Below are 21,982 nucleotides of genomic sequence, written 5' to 3' on the forward strand. Positions count from 1 at the left end.
TGAGTCAGCACTTGATTGGTTTCAATCGTATCTTTCCTCAAGGAAGGCGGAAGTGTATATTAATACCTATAAATTTCAGTCTAGATGCCTAGACTTTTCGGTACCCCAGGGCAGTTTATGTGGACCTGTGCTGTACACTGTATCCGCAAGTACTCAGGGATCATATTACTAGGTTATGCCGATGATCACTCCGCATATGATAGTTTCAATCCAAAGGCAATCGTGGATGAAAAGCGTGTAATAACAAATTAAGAGAAGGTCTTAGTTAATATCAATGACTGGATGAGTCTAAACAGACTGAACCTTAACCAAAGTAAAACTGAATTTGTGTGATTTGGAAGTCCGCAGATGCTATCTCTGTCTTTTTCCACTTCAATAAACGTTGTAGGTGCTAGTGTAAATTCATTTGTGTGTATCAAGCATCTCGGTTGATATCTAGATGAACATTTAACTTCCAGCGAAAAATGCAGAACAATATCCCTGAATTTGTTCTTGATTAATAATTTTTGCCAATACCTCACTGACGACTCGTGCAAGCAAATGGCACAGTCCTTAGTTACTAGCCATCTGAACTAAGAGCCAAGAGTGTCCTGTGCGGATTGTCGGAATGTACCATCAAAAGGTTGCAGTTATTGCAAAATCGCGCTGCTATGCTTGTGCTGAAGTGGAAGTCGACTGATAAATCTTCGAAAGCTCTTCGAAGAACACTGGTTACCCGTCTATTATTTGAATTAGATTTAAAATAGCGTGTGTTGTTTTTAAGTGCCCCAACGATAGTGGAAGCCTAATATACCTCAGAGAAATGCTAAGTATACGAGAATCACCATATATCATTCGCTCTATAAGTAGTGTCGCTTAAACACAAAATGTTCCTGCCATCAAACGCAAAACATTTGCTGCCAGGTCATTTGCAATATCAGGACCGACCGCTAGGAATGAATTGCCGACAGACATTAGAACCATTCGTGATTTTACTTCTTTTAAGCGCCAGCTAAAAGTATTTTATAATACGTGAGCTTTTTAATAACTATGTGTAGTTAGGATTAAAAGTGTGAACTCTTCTTAGACAACATTTTTAAATTCTGCATCTATAACAAATTTATGTATTTTATCTGTGAGTACAGCGCCGTTGATTGTATTCTTATTTGTAAAATTGTGCGCTTTATATATTTTAATAATAATAATAATAAATAAAATATTGATACGCATATCTTATTTTCAAAATTCAATGTATTTTTCCCTCCACAATAAATATTTTTAATAGAAAAAAGATAATACATGTTTTAATATTTTTTGTCAACAATAATATTATCTTTAAGCGTTCCCGTGTTGAATATCGAAAGGGTAACACAATTGTATGGAATTTCGTAGCAAAAAAACGTCATTCACCTTTGATACGATGGATTTTTAACTGTAGGCAGTGTGCGGGTACTTATAAAATATTTACAAAACTCTTCTGCAATCTAATAGCACTGCGTCCTTAAATCTGCCTGTCTCTTTTTGATATGATAAAGGCTGAATACTACCCTTATAAATTACAATACAGCTTTAGAAAATTGCAGAAAAGAAATATCAAGTCAGAATACGTAACACCGTGTATGTATAGTAAGCGCCCCGTAAACATCCGTAATGAAACACACAGTTGATCACTATTTCCCTTTCATATGTAATTACATACACAAATCATATTTTAATGAGGTATTATTGCGACAGATACATGACGCAACATATCAATATCAATATTTTATTTCAGATTTATAGTTTTCCGCCGAAATAATTCTACACACTTATGTAATAAAACCTGTCTTGAAGTAATTATATATCTGAATTATAGCAAGAAAATCAAAATTCAAATGAAATTTATGTATTCCTTTGTCAGACTATTAAAATATAGTTTTGAGCTGTCATCGGAAGCATTGAGGCCTTATTTTTACGGATTCTTTAATCAAGTTTATAATTTCTGAACAAATCTCAGAAGAAACTTTCATCAAAATATGCAAATACCTATTAGATACACATGTACTTCGTAACAAGCTGCTAGAGAAGATACTTAATATTTACATATGAACGGTGTTTTGTTTGGTCATTCTGTCACTTTTTATTCACATACGAAAAAAAATGAATATATCTCAGAACACTTTTGACAGTTTATCTAATTGCATTCCTTACTTATAAAACCTGATAAGATTAATCAATCAATCTAGAAGACCATGCGCCAAAATTGTTGTTACACGTGTAACAACTCTTACAATTTTTTAATTTTTTTTTTCAGATATTCATTTAAAAAAGTACATGTTACAAAAACAAAATTCAAATGTATTTGTAGTAGCAATGATATAATAATTATTATAGTACTGATAATAATGATTATAATTAGATACGATCTCGTTACGAGTAACGAGTAGGTCTTCCGTTCAATTTTTAAACGATACAATTAAAATATCATAAAATTTCTGAATTCCACCTCAAACACTCCCTTTCAGATAATGTATACGATTGTCAATATCCTTTAAAATGCATAACAAAGTGTTTTGCTTTTTCACATTTTGCATATTAAAGATTTAAGAGTTTAGTCCCCTAAAATCAATAATTACGTCATCAATGGGTGTGGCAATGCGTTTTACAAACTGATATAGTTATGATCAACAACTTTGTTTCTGTAATGCATAATAAAATCTTTATGGTTTTTCAGGTATATGAAAAAGACTTTACGAGTGGCTTGGCCCCTAATTTAAGGGTCCAGCCCCTTTTTCTTGAATTCGGTCGAAAGGTCTCACAAATTCTAACATTTTTTGGTATAACACGTATCTAAAATTGTTGATCATATTTGAGATACAAATGATTGAATATTTAAGGGGTCAGCCCTCTAGATCCTTAATGGGGACAGATATTGGTGTTTTGATTGATGGAATCGATTAGAATTATCAACGCAAGCAATTTCTCTTTTACAAAGCTTAACAAAATATGTCTCCTTCTCTAGATATATTGTCTCAAAGTTTAAGTACTTTGGCCCCTAAAAATCCCTAATTACGTAATAAATGGGCGTGGCAATGATTTTTCCTGATAGATATTGTTACGATCAACAACTTTGCTTCTATAATGCATTACGAAATCTTTATCATTTTTAAGTTATCTGTAATAGAGTTAACGAGTGTCTTGGTCCCTAATTTAAGGGGCCAGCCCCTTTTTCTTGAATTCAATTGAAAGGTCTTACAAATTCTAACATTTTTTGTTCTTACATCTATTAAAAATTGTTTATCATTTTTGAGATACAAATGTTTGAATATTTAAGGGGCCAGCCCTCTAGATCCCTAATGGGGACGGAAATTCGTGTTGTGATAAGTGGAATCGATTTAAATCATAAATTCAAACATTTTCTCTTCTACGATGTCTAACAAAATATTTTTACTTTTCTAGTTATATTGCGTCAAAGTCTAAATACTCTGGCCCCTAAAAATCCCTAATTACGTAATAAATGGGCGTGGCAATGATTTTTTCTAATAGATATTGGAACGATCAACAACTTTGCTTCTATAATGCATTACAAAATCTTTATCGTTTTTAAGTTATTTGTATTAGAGATTATAAGTGTTTTGGCCCCTAAATAAAGGAGCCAGCCCCATTTTCTTAAATTTGTTGGAAAGAACTTTTGATTATCTACCACTTTTGTTATATATGTCTTAACAAAATATTAACTGATAAAAAGATACAGATCAAAATGTATGAAGTTTTTGATGCAAAATTCGTATCCAATTTTCGAGCCTAGGCGAGCTCAAAGGAATGGCGCCACTGGCGCAAAAAAAATACGTTCTGCACATCTTCAAACTATGGTCTACCTATCCTGAAAATTTCATATTTATATCTCTTATAGTCTCTGAGTTTATGTCTGCACAAAATGGGTCGTAAAAATTTACAAAATCGGCCGTAAATCGGAACCGGAAGTGACGATTTCAAAATTTCAAAAAACTTCTAGAATTATGACCACTGGCAATCATCTGTGAAAAAAGGGTCGAAATCGGCCGAATAGTTTTCGAGATATCGCGTGCACAAATTTTGTGGAAAAAAAAAATAATAATAATAATAAGAAACAGTACGAAAATAATAAGGTCTTCCGTTGGAAACGGAAGACCTTAATAATAATAATAAGAGTAATAATAGTAGTAATAAAAGCTATTATATTTGTCTAAGTACCATATATAAATACATATGTGTAAATTTACATTAATATTTTATACAAAATCATAGTTATTTTTAACAAACTTTAAGATAATATTATAATTAATTGATCAAAATATACTGAATAAAGCGAAGTGTACAGAAATATTGAAGTTGATAGGTTGTAGGGAGAAAAGCGTTTTGTAGGTAGGTAGATCCATCGTCATCACAGAGACTTTATTTTACCTCCCTATTTATGTGAAAAACCATGGGCCAGGTCACCCATGGCAACATAAAATTATCGACAATCTATCAAAGAGCGTTTTGAAGAATGAAGTATATCTAGTATTTCCGATACAATGTAGTATTTCTGAATGCATAGTTTCAAATTACATACAATTCTCTTTGATGTTTGTACAATATTTTCTACTCTACAAAACATCTTATATTTGTAAATCTTTAATGCAACAAAAGATAAAAGTAAATTATACATGACAGTGGTTTCATTTCTAACAGATTAAAAACCAATAACTATGTATTTGCATTTAACATCAAAACCAAAAATATTGCTATCTTCCATGTATGTTATATATTCACACAATCAAAAATTAGATGATCTGAATTTTCAACTTTTTCTTTACATATTTTACACATATAATCACAATTTTTATCAATCTTACTTACAAAATAATAATTTGAAAGTAAATTTTTTAACAATTTATAATTAAATTCCGAAATCTGTTTGTCTTGTAACAAAACAATTTTAGTCATATAAATATTTTCCTAATCGCTTTTGAGAAATTCAAATTCTTTATTGTATTTTGATTGCATGTTTAATTTTTGAAATGTCTTCTTTATAAATGATTATAGAAATCTTTAGTTGAGTATTTATTGTACGAGGGGGTATATAATTGTACTTGTTTCATATATCGGCAAACTCTAAGATCAAATTTGTTTTAATAATTCTTGAATATTGTTTTAATTATTTTATGTTCGCACAACCGGTTTTTTTGGTTTATCAATATGTCTGCTATTTCCTCGGGCGATTTTAAAGTTCCCGCCTCAGAGTATAAGTCTTTGAGAAACAAAATATTACTTTTAAGCCAAGTTTTGAAAAATACAATAATTGTTTTCCCTTTGTATAAAAACATCAGGTTTGACCATATCTGTTCCTTCAAAGATGCTTCAAGGCTTAATTTGTTTTGTTAGTCTTTGCATGTGTTAAAACATGCAAAAGCTTGTTTATAGAATAGCCCCATCGTTTTAAGTATTTCATAATTTTCAATTGTATTTTCAGTTGTATTAATTGGATAGTTTATGTCTATGTTGATTGGAGTGCAATAACTATTTACGTAACTTTTAATACAATGTGTTTTTGTTTCTTTTAATCTAGGGACCCAGGAGGCTTTTAATGCTTTAATCTTAGATTCGACGTCAGTAATATGTAGTCCGCCTTCTGTTACAGGGCCAATTAACGTATTTCTTTTAATTCTATCAGTTTTAATTCCAAATGAAAATATTTATCAATTCATTAATGTTTTTAATATAGTCTTCATCGGGAATTTCCAAAATACTTGCAACATATATAAGTTTTGATAACGCTGAAGAGTGCATTTCGCAAATAATGTTAATTTTCTTCTTTTCCCAGATTCGAATAAAGTGCCTATATCATGATAAATTTTCATCCAATTTCTATTATAACATTCAATTTTATCATGACCTACATGAATACCTAAACATCTTTGTTCGTGACTGATATACCCTCGATTTCTGTTTTTGAAAGGGCCAAGCACAATTCATTCAGTTTTACTTATGTTAACCTTAGATCCTGCATGAATACAGAAATTCCATTCTACTGAATCTTTTACTGAGGCTTTTTTAAAGTCTGAAAATAACAAGATTCCCTCTTTGTTAAAATGTTCACAATATTCAAAAATATTTGCATTTCCATTGTTCTTTCCCACTGTAAGGCCATACGGAGGAGCTGCAATTATTTCTCTATAATCGCAATTGCTCTGTCAGTATACTATGACGTCATAAAGGTGTAACGTTATATATACTTTTCCATGACGTTATGGATTTAAACCACTATACGATACATCATGTGGTTTTTTTCCAACTCGATTAAAATTGACGATTTTACATGTAATATTAAAACATGTTTTTGATAACATTTTAAAGGAATTACTGTTATAACATATCATTGATTCTGTTAACAAATCTATGTGCATTAAAAATATACATTACAGTCTGAATGTTTACTTTTGATGTAATAGCTAAATGTCAAGGTCTAAGCTAATACAGGGTATTTGCGAGTGGTAAAATGCAAATATAAGTAATAAACAACGATTATTTAGTGAACATGGCGTTATGAATAGCAACTGCTCTGCTGGTATATTTTCCATGATGCGCTAGCGCGCATCATGGAATATGCCAACAGAGCAATTGCTATTCATAACGCCATGTTCACTGAATAACGTTGTTTATTTCTTAAATATCTAAAATAAAACGGGCATTAATGCCTATGTATCGGCCTTTTATATATGATGTTTGCTCATTACCAATTTGCTTTGAAATAAAGTTTTGTAATCCACGTGCCAAAATAAATGCTATGATTTTGTAATCTGTATTAGTATACTTGTCGGTCGGTAATTTTTCAAATCATTCTTTCTTCCCTTTTTATGTCTAAGGTACATACATTGTAACTGCAAGTCTTTGAGAAAATGTCATTTTTTCGTTAAAAAAGATTTCCTTTAACATGCTATAAATAATGAAGATAGTTGGTGCCAGAGCCATTGATAATTGGGTATACCATCGAGACTCGGGATTGATTTGATTTTAAATTCATAACGGTTTCTTTACAGTCATTCGTTGACGGAAATGCATCACACGTTTTCATCAGTTTCAGAGAGTGTATTTACTATACACTTTTTTAAATATAAGTCGATGTCTTCATTTGATATTAGTATTGAACTATACAGGTTTTCATAGTAGTCACATATTGCACCAAGAATATTGTCATCTTCGGTGAGAAGATTATTTTCGATTAAAACTTCGTGGATAACATTTTGTTTTTGGTGCTTCTTTTCTAAACTAAGAAAATATTAGTATTTTTTTACCATCACTAACCCATTTTGCTCTCGAACGAATTTGTGCCCCTTGTGCTTTTATATCACATAGATTGTTTAGCTGATTTTCTAATTCACGTTTTTTTTCGTTCGTATCCATTGCTTTATAGTTAGAATTTTCAATTTCGGAAATTCTTGTTCAATTTGGAATACTAACTGTTTATATGTTGTTTGGCGTTTCATGGAAAAAGCTGTGGAAAAAACTTTAATTAATATTTTTAGAGACGCCCATTTATCAAAAGAAGAACCTTCTTTTTTACTTATATCTGTGATTATTTTGTTGACTTGACGTTAATATTCATTACTTCCTAAAAGTGACGTATTTAGTTTCCATTAATCTTTCCCCGTTCATTATCATATACAGAAAGATGAAATCGTTATGGCTCTATGGTCAGACATTCTGGTCCCGTAATATAAGTCCCGGGAATTCTACTAACAAATATTTGTTTTATTTTTATCAACAAAGATGTGCTAATAAAGATATAATCTATACGGCTTTTTGGTATATTGTTTGCATCGCACCAGAAGTAACCATCGCTATTTACATACTTATCTTTCCATAAGTCATTTAAAGGTAAACTAACAATATTGTCGCTCAATTTTTTTCAATTTTTATCAATATTTTCCCCATCAAAATGACAGTTAAAATCTCCACATAAGATAATATTTTCTGTGTTTATAGAATTCTTAATGATAAATCTGTTCATACCTTTCAAAAAATCAATTCTGCAGGTTCTTTTGTTTGGTGCATAAATATTAACGAAACTATAGGAGATATCACCAATATTAAAATTGAATGTATGAACGTTAACTTAAAAATTATTTAGCTTTTTTCAAAACCACTACAAATTCTAAACATAACCTCCATAAGGAAAACAATACAACATACATATAAAAACAATGTGAAAAGTTTGATTTAGAATGTACTTACAAAACGTTGCTATGAAAATCCAAACATAAAGCATATTGTTTTCAGGAATCTGTCGGTGTTTAAATGATCGGGTGTTACAAGTACTGAGTCAATATCTACGTTAATTTGCCACACGTATTTCCTTACATAAAGAAAATCAACACCGCCTACCGCAACAGATGTCTTACTTTTCTGTCACTCGAGCAATTTGACCTTCCAAACTGGATTGAAGAAACTGATTAATAATCAATCAATAGTCTACGTAAACATCTGTTGGTAAGGTGATCTAACAACTTATGTACGTCTCTATAATTTACCATGTCTACCTGAGTAAAGATTGCTTATAGATAAACTTTGTTGTTTTTCTTTTAGATGGAAATGGTCGCCCTTAAAGGAATCTAAATTTGTTGTTGCATACAATTCTTTAGATAATCACTTCCAGCAATTACAGAGTTTTTGAAATATGTCAATCTAATAAGCAATCCAAACTACCAAGAAGTAATTCAATCAACAGAAAGCGAAGCCTTTGAGGAAATTCTGCTCCTGAATATTTTGTGGAAAACAGCATGTTATTATATTTTATTAAATATCTGATACTATGGAGATCTAATTGGAAAAACGTCATTTTGAACTGTACTACAATCACAGATTTTTGAATCAAAACTTTTTTGTCGTGAGATGAAGTGTGACGTCACGAGGTCAACACTTTTTAGTTTCCTTGCATTTTTTAATAAATGACCAGTAACATTTTATTTTAAGTTCCTTATCAACTATATATATATATATATATATATATATATATATATATATATATATATATATATATATATATATATATATATATAAGTTTTTTATCAAACTGAAATTTTATCAAACACTAATTACCATCTTTGTCAAAAATTTAAAGTTTATTCGTAATAATTGAATGTCAATGCAATACATTACAATATTTAAAAACAAAATTGCTGACCTGCTTACGCTCGAAAGGAAATTTTCTTTTTTAATAAGAAACTAAGACTAAATTATTGATCAGCAGAGTTACATCTTATTACTAATTTAGATAAACAATTATATTTTAAATGGGTATTTTGCAAAATCTTGTCACGTATGCTGCAAGTAGTCCCCAATTTTTGGTTTACATATAGAATGTAAAGCTCTGTATTTGTTATACCTACGACTATTTTAAATGGTGATTTCAATCTAGAAAACAAAAACAAAAACAAAACTGTATCCTGTTTAAACAAACAAAGCATTATAAAAATGGAGATTAATCACATTATTTCTTTCATATTTACTACAGCCCAAATGCTTTTCTAGCGTGTCTTTTACTTTTAATGTGAAGGAATTGCATCAGTTATATCGATCACCACAGTAGCCATCGTGGTTTTCTTTTTTGTTGGTTTTTTGGGTTTTATTTTTTTTTTTTTTGCTCTGGACCAGACGGAAAGTACAGAATAAATAATTTGATTACCTATCGTGTACATTCATGATATTACTGATTCTGCATGTGCACGATAAGAATAAATCTTATGCATCTTTTTAACATTTCATTTCATAATGAATGTTAACATTGACTTTGACAGATCATAAACAGAATAAAAAGAGGAAATCGAATTATTTTTTGTGAGCGAATTTATAAATATATTTTATTATACCAATACAATTTTTTTTTATTCAAGATAAAAAGTAGTTGCATAAAATACATACACAATACGACAAGCAGTATACGCTCTATACAAAATAAATAGAAATATAAAATTCTTTCTAATATAGATTTATCTAAAATTTCACTTAATTTTTTCTTCTATTCTCAGTTATTGTATCCTTGTAATTGATTTTCTTTTCCCTAAAACTTTGCAGTCTGAAAAAATATGATAATTATTACGTTCTGCTTCGTTTGCGCAATGGTATATGTAATCGTATAATGGTGGATTATGTATTAAAGGTGATTCTTTTGGCTAACTAAAATTCGGGTATAATTTTGGTTATAATGTGAAAGTAAATCAGAATCATCAAACTATCTGTGAAGTTTTATTTCCTTGATTTGTTTAATTTCCATGTAATGATCGTCATCAATCTCTTTCTCGTTAATCTCATCGTAACTGTTCCGATTTTCAGGGCAGTCAAGTTCAATTTCCTGCGCTTCCCTGAGTTTCGAGTACTTGTGAACATCAGCTTCTTTCTGATCAATCTTTTCATAGTTGTTACATTTTTCGCAAGTATCATGATAAGCTTTCTTTATTTCCCCAAGTTTCCTATATTTGTGAGTGCCGACTTGTGTTTGATCGATTTCATCATAGTTGCATTGTGTTTCGTGGGTATCAGGATTTGGTTTCTTGATGTCTTCGAGTTTTGTATATTTGTGAGTGCTGACGCGTGTGTTGTCAAGTGTTACATACTTATTTTGCTTTTTGGTGGTAGTAGATTCGTTTTCCTCGACATTTTCGAGTTTCTTGTATTCATGAACGTCATTCTGTGTCGGTTCGATTCCTTCGTATTTGTTTTGATTGTCGGGGTCTGTATGTCTACTGTAGCTACTACATGTAATAAGATTTTGTGTCGTCGGTGTGCATTCCATGTAAATTGGTTTCCCAGACTATAAGGAATGTAGAAAAAAGCATAAACGTTTTAGTAGTACGTTCCTAATTATTATACAATGTCACGTATTATTGATGATTGTCAGATTCAAATTCAAACCGAAAGCGATAAACAAGCCGGACAATTAGATAATTAAAGGTAAAAGAGTTTTAAACGGACAAATATCTAAATATTGTATACATGCAAGAAATATGTCTCTTAGTTGAATGCAAGTAACAAGTATCTTTAAAGAGGTAAAACTATACCAAAAAGAATTTTTTAGACCGTATCTGTTTCAACGAAGCAATCTTTTTTATCTAATATAAACGGGATATTTTCCGTTCAATTACTTTTTTACGTTATTATTTCTTACTTTCATTACGAGAAAACATTTTGTAAAAACGAAAAGATTACTCAAAATTAAGCTAGATAATCACAATTCACCTTTTCTATTATAGTATAAATGTTATTATTCATGGATAAGTGTTTAGTTTTCTGAAGAAAAAAAATCACTTTAAAACCCCCTCACCTTATCCCAAAGTGGATCGTTTGTATCTGCCTTATATCCTGAGTACTCCACAGTGTCATAAATGAAAGAGAGTATTTTCCAAGAAACGATGAGGATTATTCCGACTAGTACAACAGCCCCACAAATACCAAGGCCTATTATGAGGGAATCAGTTGGTCTTTGGGGGCATTCTAAGTAAACAATAGGCATAACAAATACTTTACAAAGATCAAATAAAAAGTAGATTTTGTTTTAATGTTTAAAATGTTCATTTTCTTTGTATATACATCCATAAGTCTTAAAAGTCAATCAATATGTGAAGAATCTTTTTGGATGATAAAGATGGTTTTATTTTATTCTTAATCTGATTAACACCAACAGTTTGCTGTTACCTATACGTACAATTTCCAACATTGCTGCAGATTCTTTAAATACATTTGCTCTTACATGTATATTGCTTATCGTATTATTTTAAAAGTATTGAAATCTTAACGATTATTATACAGCTTCAGATCGGCAAATAATGTATAAAAAGTTGGGATTTTTTCCTTTGTTTGAAATTTAAAACAAAAACACGTGTTTTATATTTATTTATCTTTAGTTGCAATTCTTCCATTTTTCTTAAACAAGTTACTCAGTTTTTAAAATGTTTTCCTTCGAGACATACATTCATCTAGTAAGAAATTAGCGTGATTCATAAATATCAATTGCTTTTTTTTCAATTATGCATTTATGCATACTTGATGATTATAAAAGGACACCGCAAGGGTGTGTTAACGGTATTTACGGTGATTCAAAATATTTATTTTTGAATTATAAGTCTTTCAAAACAGAAAATTCATGTGTTAATCTTATTACACGTTTGTTTTTTTAATTGATTGATTCGGTGTATAAGTACCCCGCCTCAGTCCCGCACGCCTCCATCTCTGATCCCCTCTCGTCACACTCACAGCTGTCACCTGACCACCCCTCATTACAGTGACACACCCCACACTCGTACGTCCCTCTCTGGTTACATTTCGTACTGTTTGGCTCCTTTATAAATGTATGATTGCATGTAAATAGATAAATTAAACTGAATTGTTTTCTTTATATTTGCTATGATAAAATATAAATAAATAATTTAAAAAATGAATTGAATAACACACACTTAATGGTTGCTAAGGACAACTCCTGGGAGTTGGATAGACAGTTGGATAGACAAACAAACAAACGATAGAAAGATAGACGGATGGATGGATAGATAGATAGATAGATAGATAGATAGATAGATAGATAGATAGATAGATAGATAGATAGATAGATAGATAGATAGATAGATAGATACCGCCTCTGGCTCCTGTTCACAGTCACATTTACATTCATGTTCCACCTCAATCTCAACACGATCTTTAATGCCCTCAGGGAAAATTGTCATGTTAGAGGATCTTTGTGATGGACAAGAAGTCATGTTTGATCGAAGAACTATTGAGAAGTTTGCCTGTTTATAAAGAAAGTTACGTGCTTTACTCGCTTTTCTGTGATGGTATACAACAAACAAGTAGATAAGAAAATTGACATCGGTGATTTTATTAACATTTTGATAGTAAAAGGACAATTTAGGAATCCATATAAGATGAGTTCACGTATTAATCTGCATGTACTTACCCATTCATCCAAGGCCAGTCCTTCACATATGCTAGTTCTATCAAAGAGTCGCCTAAAAACGTTCATAGGTATTAATTTTATTGGTGTACATTTGTGTTGTTACATCAACTAATACAATGTTTTTTACCATATAAAATTGATTTAGGAGATAATTAGAAAAATTTATGTTTTAAGCAATCAATTGAAATATTGTTAGAAATACGGCCATTTATAAAAGGTTGATACACTGAGCAAACCAAAAATATCAATTTTATTTTAAATAAATAGGAACGTTATTATCACCTTTAAACAATTTGAATTGTGTTACTTTATTTGGCGCGCATAAAAATATCAATGATAGTTGAAACTGATTCTCTTTTCTTTAGAAAAAATGAACATTTGAGCCATACAAACAATGCCTAACACATACTTATTGTTTCGTAGTACTGTAAGTACTTTGCACTTACCCATTAGTTCTACAGTTACTGTAAAGACTTAGGAGAAGTTCATTAGGAACACCGCTTGTTAATAATTTCACAGATTCACACAAACTCTAGAAAAAATGAGCTATTGTTCATATTTTTATCGATTCATAATGCAACAATTGTTCGCTTTTTTTATTGTGTTTCTAAATAAAAAAAAATAGTACCCATAATTGCATGATTGTATGACACTTAATGTATGCTTTAGATTAGAAATAAAATCATCGATGAAGAGAAGTACCCGATAACTATCACGAATAATGTCAACAATGTTCTTGGAGTCGTTGGACAACGCTGATGCTTTGTGGTTACCGCCAGGTAAATATCTGGCCAGTTTATCATAGTAGTTGGACCTTATTATACTACTTTCATTCCCTCCAATCACAAAAATAACATTGATGTTGTTCTCGCGAGCCTTTTGAATGATCTGACCAACGGATGGGAAATCCTGCATTTTTGACAATAACAATGTAAGAAATTGAAGTTTGAAAAAGAAAACAAAAAATAACGTTGATGCTAACTTACTAAACTATTTACTGATTAAAACTATAGTTTAGAACAAAAGGTTTAAATTTTATACCAAAAAAATGGTTTTCATTTATTCAAAAATAATAACGCCAACTGAAGTTGTTACAAAGTATTTCTGTCAATTACAATAAAATAAACTCCTTGACCTGAATTTCAGCCTTTGTATATTTGCCCGTATCATCAAGGTGACATTCGCAATCATTTGGTTCCAATATTCCCGCTGTCTACCGATCAAAAACTTCATAATAAATTATTTGAAAATATTTGGACAAATATGGTTATTGATAAAAAAAAATCATCGAAATTTATCAATTGTTAAATGTTTCTTTTATTTGTAATAAACAAAAAATTAAACAAAAAGGGTGTACATGAAAATAGTGAATTTGTTGGGATTGTAAAGATTGAATAAAAACACCATTTCCCTGCCCCCCCCCCCTCCCCGGAAATAAAGCTAAGAATTACTCTAGCAGATTACATTTCCAATTGAATACGCAAGAACATGTTTTTAAAAACGCGTCACCATAACATTGCGGTGACTGAGGTAAAACAGAAACAAACAAACGATGGAAGAAACAGGAAAAACATCGAAATAGTTCGAGTTCACTTATCCACAAGTGGCACAAGCGATGTTTTGCTGGAGTATACAATTGTACCCTCTGACCAAACGGTGAATGCGGCATATTACTCTCAGGTAGACCCAGGATTACAACGTTATCGAAACGTCGTTATAACTTGACGTCAGACAGAGCCGTGCAGCCTGAATAGGCACTGTATATATAATGATAATTCCATTAATGGAATTACAAAAATGTACATTGCTGTGATTTTTATACCTATACATTATTATACTCTATAGTAAAATATTTTTAAACTTTAATTCCTGATAATGGCGCCATTATTTTGATGAAAATTGCATGTGTCCACGAACGTTTTGGACAACCCTCGTACATGTAAAGCATTTTAGTGATGTTCTTGACTTAGCGGAAACTGCATACCGTCATAAACTCTTCATAGAAAACACAGACAACCGTCGGCTAATACGTTTACTGTATTCTAATTGTCATGATTTAGTAGCTCAGATCTCATAACTAATTGTCCCCATGTCTCTTCCTAAGTTAAAGTTAATAGCCTTCCAAAGGAATAACATTGTACATACATAGTTTCTTTTTTTATCAGTACGATAATGTGTTCGATAAATAAATTGTCAGAATTGAACCGAGTGCATCTAGGTTCACGGTCAATGTAACACAAATACTGTATATACTGTATGTATATACAGTAAATTTAACTAGTTAGCTTCAGCATATCGAGATCAGACAAGACTGTTTATTTTTAACATTTAAACACTGACATTATAAAATGTACTTTAATGAAACAATGCCGACACTGTTCATGCATATGGTACTTGGAGAGAACTCACCCGACCGTCCCCCGCCTGATGAAAGTTGACGTCTGTTGCGTAGACAAGCATCCGTCTAGCTTTATTCCTCCAGCCTATCTTATCCTTAACAGTTGCAGAATTATAAATACAAGTCAGTCAAAGATATAACATATATTTGGGAAAGATGTTAAGAAATCAACCTAAAACCAATAATTGTCAAATGGTCATTTTTCCGTATCAATAACAAAATATATCTATATGATAACGATATGGATCAACATTTTCACTTACCCCACACACCATTACCTGCATCAGCCCGTCAAACATCCCTTCTCCAATATCCTGATTACCAGAATGATTAACTTTGCTAAATACATCCTGTAAAAAAGAGGATGTTTTAAAAACAATAAAAATGATTTGGGGTTTGGATTTTTTCTTTCTTTTTTTTTCATTTTGAAAAATGTCGTTCGTAAACCAAAGTTTGGATGCAAGTATGATCATTCAACCCCAGAAATTTATCCCACTCTTGCATATTAAATTTTGTTTAAGTATTTTCAGGTTTTTTAGTATAAGAACTTCAAGGTAGTCTGAAAAAGATATTATAGATGATATATGGCAAAAGTAAAAAATTAAATTCTTACCTTAAACTCAGCTGTATTAGCTGTGAAAGATTTTCTATGTAAAAAGGAGTACGGGTTGTCACATTCCATATTTTGTATATTACATGGATGGAGTAAACTAAACAAAAAACGTAAAATTTAATCATACCGACAAATTTGATATGTACAAATTTAGACATTTGTTATGCCCAGAATACGCCATTTTGATATTTTTTTTTTAAAAGACAATTAATACAATTGATTAAATATCAAAATATCAATCTAATGCGTTTGAAAGAGCCCACAGTATTTAAATAACGTAAACTCTAACGTTAGATTCTTTGATATCATTTTCTCATGATGTAAACATAGCATACTATTCAGGGTCCCTGTGAACAAAAGGAGCGATAACTTTATCCATGGCTGTTCCGAACCCAAGCCGAAAATTAGTTGTGAAATTTGATATCTCCTTAACTTGATCAAAGAAAAAAAATTATTTCACATATCAATAATATCATAAAACGTAATGTATCAATAAAAAAAAACTATCTCATTTTACAATTAAGATAACATTCCACTATTTGGTTTTTTTTTTACAAATAGATGACAGCAAGAGTAGGAATATTTGTTCAGTAGCTACAAATCTAGTTACATGAACCAGTCTGTTTTTTTATTCTTGTTATTTGATATTGTTTATCATATTTGGAGAATCAAAACGGGGGATAAGCTGAATGAGTTTAATCATTATAGTCCTTTAAGGTAGAATCGTGTAATTAATCTTTTTTTAACTTGTTTTGTTTAAATGGCCGGTTGAATGTGCCACAAAATGATAAAAAAAAAAGTACAGACCAATATGCAAAATCAAAACTAAAGCACACCAGCAATTTCTTTAGATAAAATTCGTGGTTGGGTACGGAATAAGTTTACCTTTAGAGTCAGTATTACCATGCCGAAAAAGTTTTTCATTTTATTTAAAATGATTGTTGTTCAAACAAAGAATCAATCCTTGCACATAACATTTAAAAAAAAAACCAACTATTTACTGTGGCTTAGTAATACTGAATACTAAAGAAAATGTTTTAATCACGATTTAGTTAGAAAAGTGTATTGAACTGTGAGGTAAAGCAGTTGATATGGGAGAAAAATATCCACGCATATGCACAAAAATGACTCTTTCAACAAAAATATAATTGAGAAAGAAATGAAAAGAGTATCCGACATGGTTTGATGACAATTTAACCTGGCTGATGGGGGGAGGGGGGTTTCCGACTTATGATATTTGCCTGTAAAACTAATTGATACAATCTTCCAAAGAGAAGGAATTGTAGGAAAGCCATGGTTGTGGCAATGCTTTTGTTATTTCTTGTTTTATAATTAGGTTTATATAACTCGACCAACCTTTCGTCGAATTAATGGATGGGTCAACATTTGGTATAAATACCTATATCATCTGCTATTTCAGTGAAATTTGTGACTAAATTCTCTAATGACATAGAGGGGTTGTGAAGAAAGTAAAGATCAAGTGGAAAGTTTTTTGCGACCTTGTAGTGTATCTTCACATTTCGGAGTGCACTGTCTACAATTAAAGAAAAGTAAAGTTACAAATCAACATTGATTTATTTTGATACTATTAGTCCATGGTTAGTTATTAAATGAAGATAAGTTAGTGGTCAAAAACATTTTTGTGACGATCACTATTGTTTTGGCTTATTTGAGGGTGGTTATATCCATTATTGCACGCAAATTACGTTTAAAACATCTCTTGTTGAATATTTTACTCTTTATTCCCCATAATGCATTATATTTTCTTCGAAAATACTGTTATTTGAAATAAGTATGAATCAGCCTGGGTTTTTTTTTCATTGAATATATTTTTTTTCTTTGATCTTTTCGGTTAATATAATGATTAAAAGTAAAACGCCTTCAATTTGTACAGTGAAATAAAGAAAATTGAACTATAACGAATGAAGTCAATATCCAGGCAATACTTGCATAACTTGGGTAGATGTTGAGTCAATTTCTTTTATGATGTGCCAATAATATGCTTCATTAACACAAAATAAACATAGTATGGATATTCTAAGATTTTATCGGAAAGCATTTGATTCTCAACTTACTTGGTGCCAGTCTGATCCTTATTCTCTGCGGTTTGATTTGAATGGGATCAAGCCCCGGACCTCCGTCAGAAAACGCATTGTTCTATAAACAAACATAATACACCCCCAAAAAATTAAAAAGCATTATATCGTAAATTTACAAATATACCAAGAAGTATACATACATCCATAGTAAGGTTTCTTCGAGACAGCATTATAATTGTGATTTAAAAGTACCATGTTTATCTACTATATTCACCATTTAAAAAAGAGAAACAAATGTGAAAATGTGTTGAAAACAATAGATAAAAATAAGGTATTTTTCGTGTATCGATACGTATGTTTGATGCATATCTTTTTTTTAATGATAAGATATCTTTTACCTCCAGTATCTCAACCGCATGGTTTTTTCTTTGAACAACATCTTTACACTCATTTTCTTTCATCTCCGAAAAACTTCCACATCGTTTAGCTTTAAAACCCTTTGTTATACCAAAACATATTTATGAAAATGCACCAAAAAAATATATTTCTATAATCATTCCTTAAAAGTCCGTAGTTCAAACGAATCGGATTCAAAAACAAGATTGTTTTCATAATTACCCAAAAATTTTCAGTAAAAAAGCTTGTTTGTCACTCGATACAATTGCCACATGCTTTGTAAAAGTACATTTTTTATAAACATTGAAATGTTTTTAATGTTAATGCATCGGCAAACAGTAGTCTGCAAATGGACGTCCATACCTGGTCTTGGCACCACACACATCCTTCATTTATCAAGCAGTCACTACACTTCGAACCAGAGCATTGCTGACCCTCAACAACGACATCTGCTGTAACTAAACAGGTACACTACTGTTTAATATTTTTATATTATTATAGTGTTTAGATTCATAAATACTATTCAAACAATTCCTTTTTGGGATTGATACAGCTGATATACCATGCAGTTAGATTGATAAGAACTATCAAAGTTGTTATTGATAAGTGAATACCCCTACCATTTACAAAATCAGCTAAATTTTAGAGGCAGGGGTTTTTAAGTAATGGATTAAACATCTGTCAACTATTGTTTAAAATATATCTCTTGTTATTGTTGTATTTTCTTCATTTTTAGAATGTACAACAACTTATATAATCAACACATTGTATAATTGAGCTCTAGCTCATTTACTGTGTTGTATAGAACTACCTTAGACAGAGTATATACCTATTTTAATGAAGTCTGGCGAAAATTAATATGCGGTTCGAATTCTCTTTTAAATGCTGCTTAAGTTCGCTAATTACAACGCATTATAAATGAATTGGATGTATTTTAGTGTTATAAAAAACTTAACAGATGTGGAAAGTAACAACACCATATGTTCTGAAAATTCGAGATAGAAAAAAACTTTCAAATTCTAGCATTTTTCACGAAAGAAATGTATGATGTATAAAAAGATAGCACAATCACATTTATTGTATAATACGTGTTACTTTTCTTTTTAAAACTGTTACATGGTAATGACATTGACATTAAGTTTGACCCAAATAAACCAGGAAGAACCAGATAATCTAAGACAAATTGCGTAATTGTAATTTGAAAAAGAGATGAACTGTCATTAATTGTCAATTTAAGTTTAAGTTTCCGTCTCATTCAAAAATAAGGAAGGCAGAATAATACTAATATCAATGTAGCTTTAAAGTTAGAGAATTATTGTCATTGAAATATTGTCGCCTCTTACCTATACTTCAACTTTTGATACCTCAGAAAACATCCGTAATAATACACTTCATTTTCTTTTATTTCCTTACGATGTATACATTTGTATGTAATTTTGTTTCACTTATGTCATACTGATATCTTTTAATAAGCTGTTTCTAAAAATAAAAGACATGAACGCCTTAACTTGACTGTATGCATTTATATTCCTTCATTGTATGTCACTGGGTTTACAGATGTGTGACTGTCATTCAATATGTATCAGGTCTCAACAGCTCAGTTGTTAGAGGTGTGCGACTCAGTCAATATATCGGGTCTCAAAACCGCAGTGGTTAGAGCGCAGGCCCGGAGCACCAGAGACCCTAGGTTCAATTTTCTGTTACATGTAAGACTTTTTACCACCTGTTACATGTATTTCATCGATTTCATTCAACAAAGTGTAATTGAGGCTTACTTGTAATAAAGTAAGTAAACGGAATGAATACGACTTGTTAACCATACTATTATTGCGTCTGCCCTGCTAAACTGAGTTTATATTTGGAAAAAAAAGGTGCAAGCTCCAAACACACTGATGTATATATGTGACATAATAAAGCACACATCAGGGGACACTATAATCTCGGCATGTTCGTTCAGTTTTGTGTGCAAAACGACATGCTATATCGAAAGAATGATTTATCTATGCCCATGTAATGTACAATGAAAATAAACATGTTTAATATAAAGAACATTCGATGCATAAAAAAAAATCTTGGAAACAGTTATCATACATTACCTTTATATTAAATTTCGCAGATGATATTTAAAATAAAGTTAAAGCTTCAGTGCAAAGCACTTTGTCTACGACATTTTATCTTCATTTCTACTATCCATACAACTACCTAATAAACCGCAGACCTCTGTAAAGTTCACAGTTTTTCGCTCGCTGTAGAGGTCTCACCTGTTTGAACATACACCTGCAGGTATCACGTTTTCCGCACTTTTTTCGGTTCAGGAGAAATAAAGATTAATTCTTAATTGTCATACAAAGAATACCCCAAAAACCAAGAAATATATGCAGAAAATCTAATTTAACGTAGCTAATACATGAACGACACGGCGGTCACGAGTCCCAGGTGCGTAATCGGTAGAAATGACATCAAAGTGTTCTTATACAAGTATGGTAGTACATGTACCTATTACTGAGTCTTCTTCAGCTTTAACACCGACTACTACACTTTCAGAATTTATCACTTTTATAAAATAATGTTTATGATATATTACATTGAATGCATCTTTTAAACAAATGTAAATGCTGTTTAAATACATTTTAGTCGTTTACTCTTTTTTGATTGCGATATGGTTAAGTGCCATCTTTTAGTTCTATCTGTATTTTTAAAGTTTCGTACATTGTAGAAAAAAGATCAATTAAATTAAACGAATAAGTAGACAAAAGATTGAGGTGTTAATATATTTCCCTTTATCATAAGGTTTAGCAATTGCAGATCACATTTAAAGATTTCCTTCTGTAATGGTCAAGTGTTCCTATCTTAAAAACCTCAAAATATATTGTGCTAGCAGAGAAAACAAAATTTCTTTTTTTTTTAAATAAAATAGATATGAATCACAATGATGTTTATCGTTTTGGAAAGGGATTGCATAGAATTTGCATGTTACCCAAACCATTTGAAGTTCCAATGAAATGTGTTTAGATTTAACAAAAATTTTTAACCTTTGAAATGTTAAGTAAATTAAACTTACGGAATGTTGCTATGAGATACCACACAAAGGACATATTACATTCAATCGCATGCCCCTAGTTAACGTTTTTGACTCCGCATGTCAATATCGACGGCAAGTTGTAAAATCCTTTTCGTGAAAAGAAAACCGAAACTGAGTATAACCTTTTGCGCATTCCACTATTATTTGATCTACCAACCTCGGTTGTAGATCAGATACACGAAACAATGATTTTCGTGGTCGGTGCATCTGAATACATGCATGGTTAGGAAAATCAGGTGGTTGAAGTTCAAATTCTGACTTGTATCCTGATTTCTAGAAGATTCTAGCTGATGTTGTTTATATAAAAATAATTAGATAGTGACTGTCCAGGCATTTGGGAACAATATCTTTTTGAACATTATATTTGAAAGATCATTTTTATGTTTTATGTTTTCAGCTATGATACAAAATACTGTACTCATCGCCTTCTAATAGAATTTTTACGTCCTGTGTTAAGAGAATTTTGTCTTTCTGCAATCTAAGCATATCATCCGGTTTTAAAATTCTCACTTATTGCTACGATTTGAGT

General features: G+C 31.0%; 1 protein-coding gene and 1 pseudogene across 1 annotated transcript; both read right to left on the reverse strand.

Moving 5' to 3' along the window:
* The window catches only part of LOC128163114 (integrin beta pat-3-like), a 36,368-nt pseudogene extending 28,015 nt beyond the window's left edge, over positions 1-8,353 (reverse strand).
* A 1,535-nt stretch (positions 8,354-9,888) lies between these two features.
* LOC128163247 (integrin beta-PS-like) lies at positions 9,889-21,569 on the reverse strand. The gene is made up of 18 exons (XM_052826788.1): positions 21,433-21,569; positions 18,735-18,829; positions 18,374-18,472; positions 18,012-18,093; positions 17,336-17,470; positions 16,272-16,368; positions 15,937-16,033; positions 15,587-15,673; positions 15,335-15,418; positions 14,061-14,138; positions 13,628-13,834; positions 13,372-13,457; positions 12,926-12,977; positions 12,606-12,758; positions 12,177-12,313; positions 11,678-11,703; positions 11,300-11,469; positions 9,889-10,789 (listed from the first exon to the last, which is right to left on the reverse strand). The coding sequence occupies exons 1-18, from the start codon at positions 21,464-21,466 to the stop codon at positions 10,211-10,213; spliced, it is 2,298 nt and encodes a 765-aa protein (XP_052682748.1). The 5' UTR covers positions 21,467-21,569; the 3' UTR covers positions 9,889-10,210.
* Positions 21,570-21,982: the final 413 nt, after the last annotated feature.

Source organism: Crassostrea angulata, chromosome 9 (genome assembly GCF_025612915.1).
Source record: "Crassostrea angulata isolate pt1a10 chromosome 9, ASM2561291v2, whole genome shotgun sequence".
Taxonomy (NCBI): Eukaryota; Metazoa; Mollusca; class Bivalvia; order Ostreida; family Ostreidae; genus Magallana; species Magallana angulata.

What these genes read in the sequence shown, in the direction of transcription:
- LOC128163247 (XM_052826788.1), bottom strand. Translation starts at nt 21,466, where the DNA reads ATGTCCTTTGTGTGGTATCTCATAGCAACATTCC. An exon ending in TGAAATAGCAGATGATATAG is followed by an intron (nt 16,369 to 17,335) that starts GTATTTATACCA and finishes TCTTTGATCAAG; the next exon opens with TTAAGGAGATATCAAATTTC. An exon ending in TTATTCGTGATAGTTATCGG is followed by an intron (nt 13,458 to 13,627) that starts GTACTTCTCTTC and finishes CATTTTTTCTAG; the next exon opens with AGTTTGTGTGAATCTGTGAA.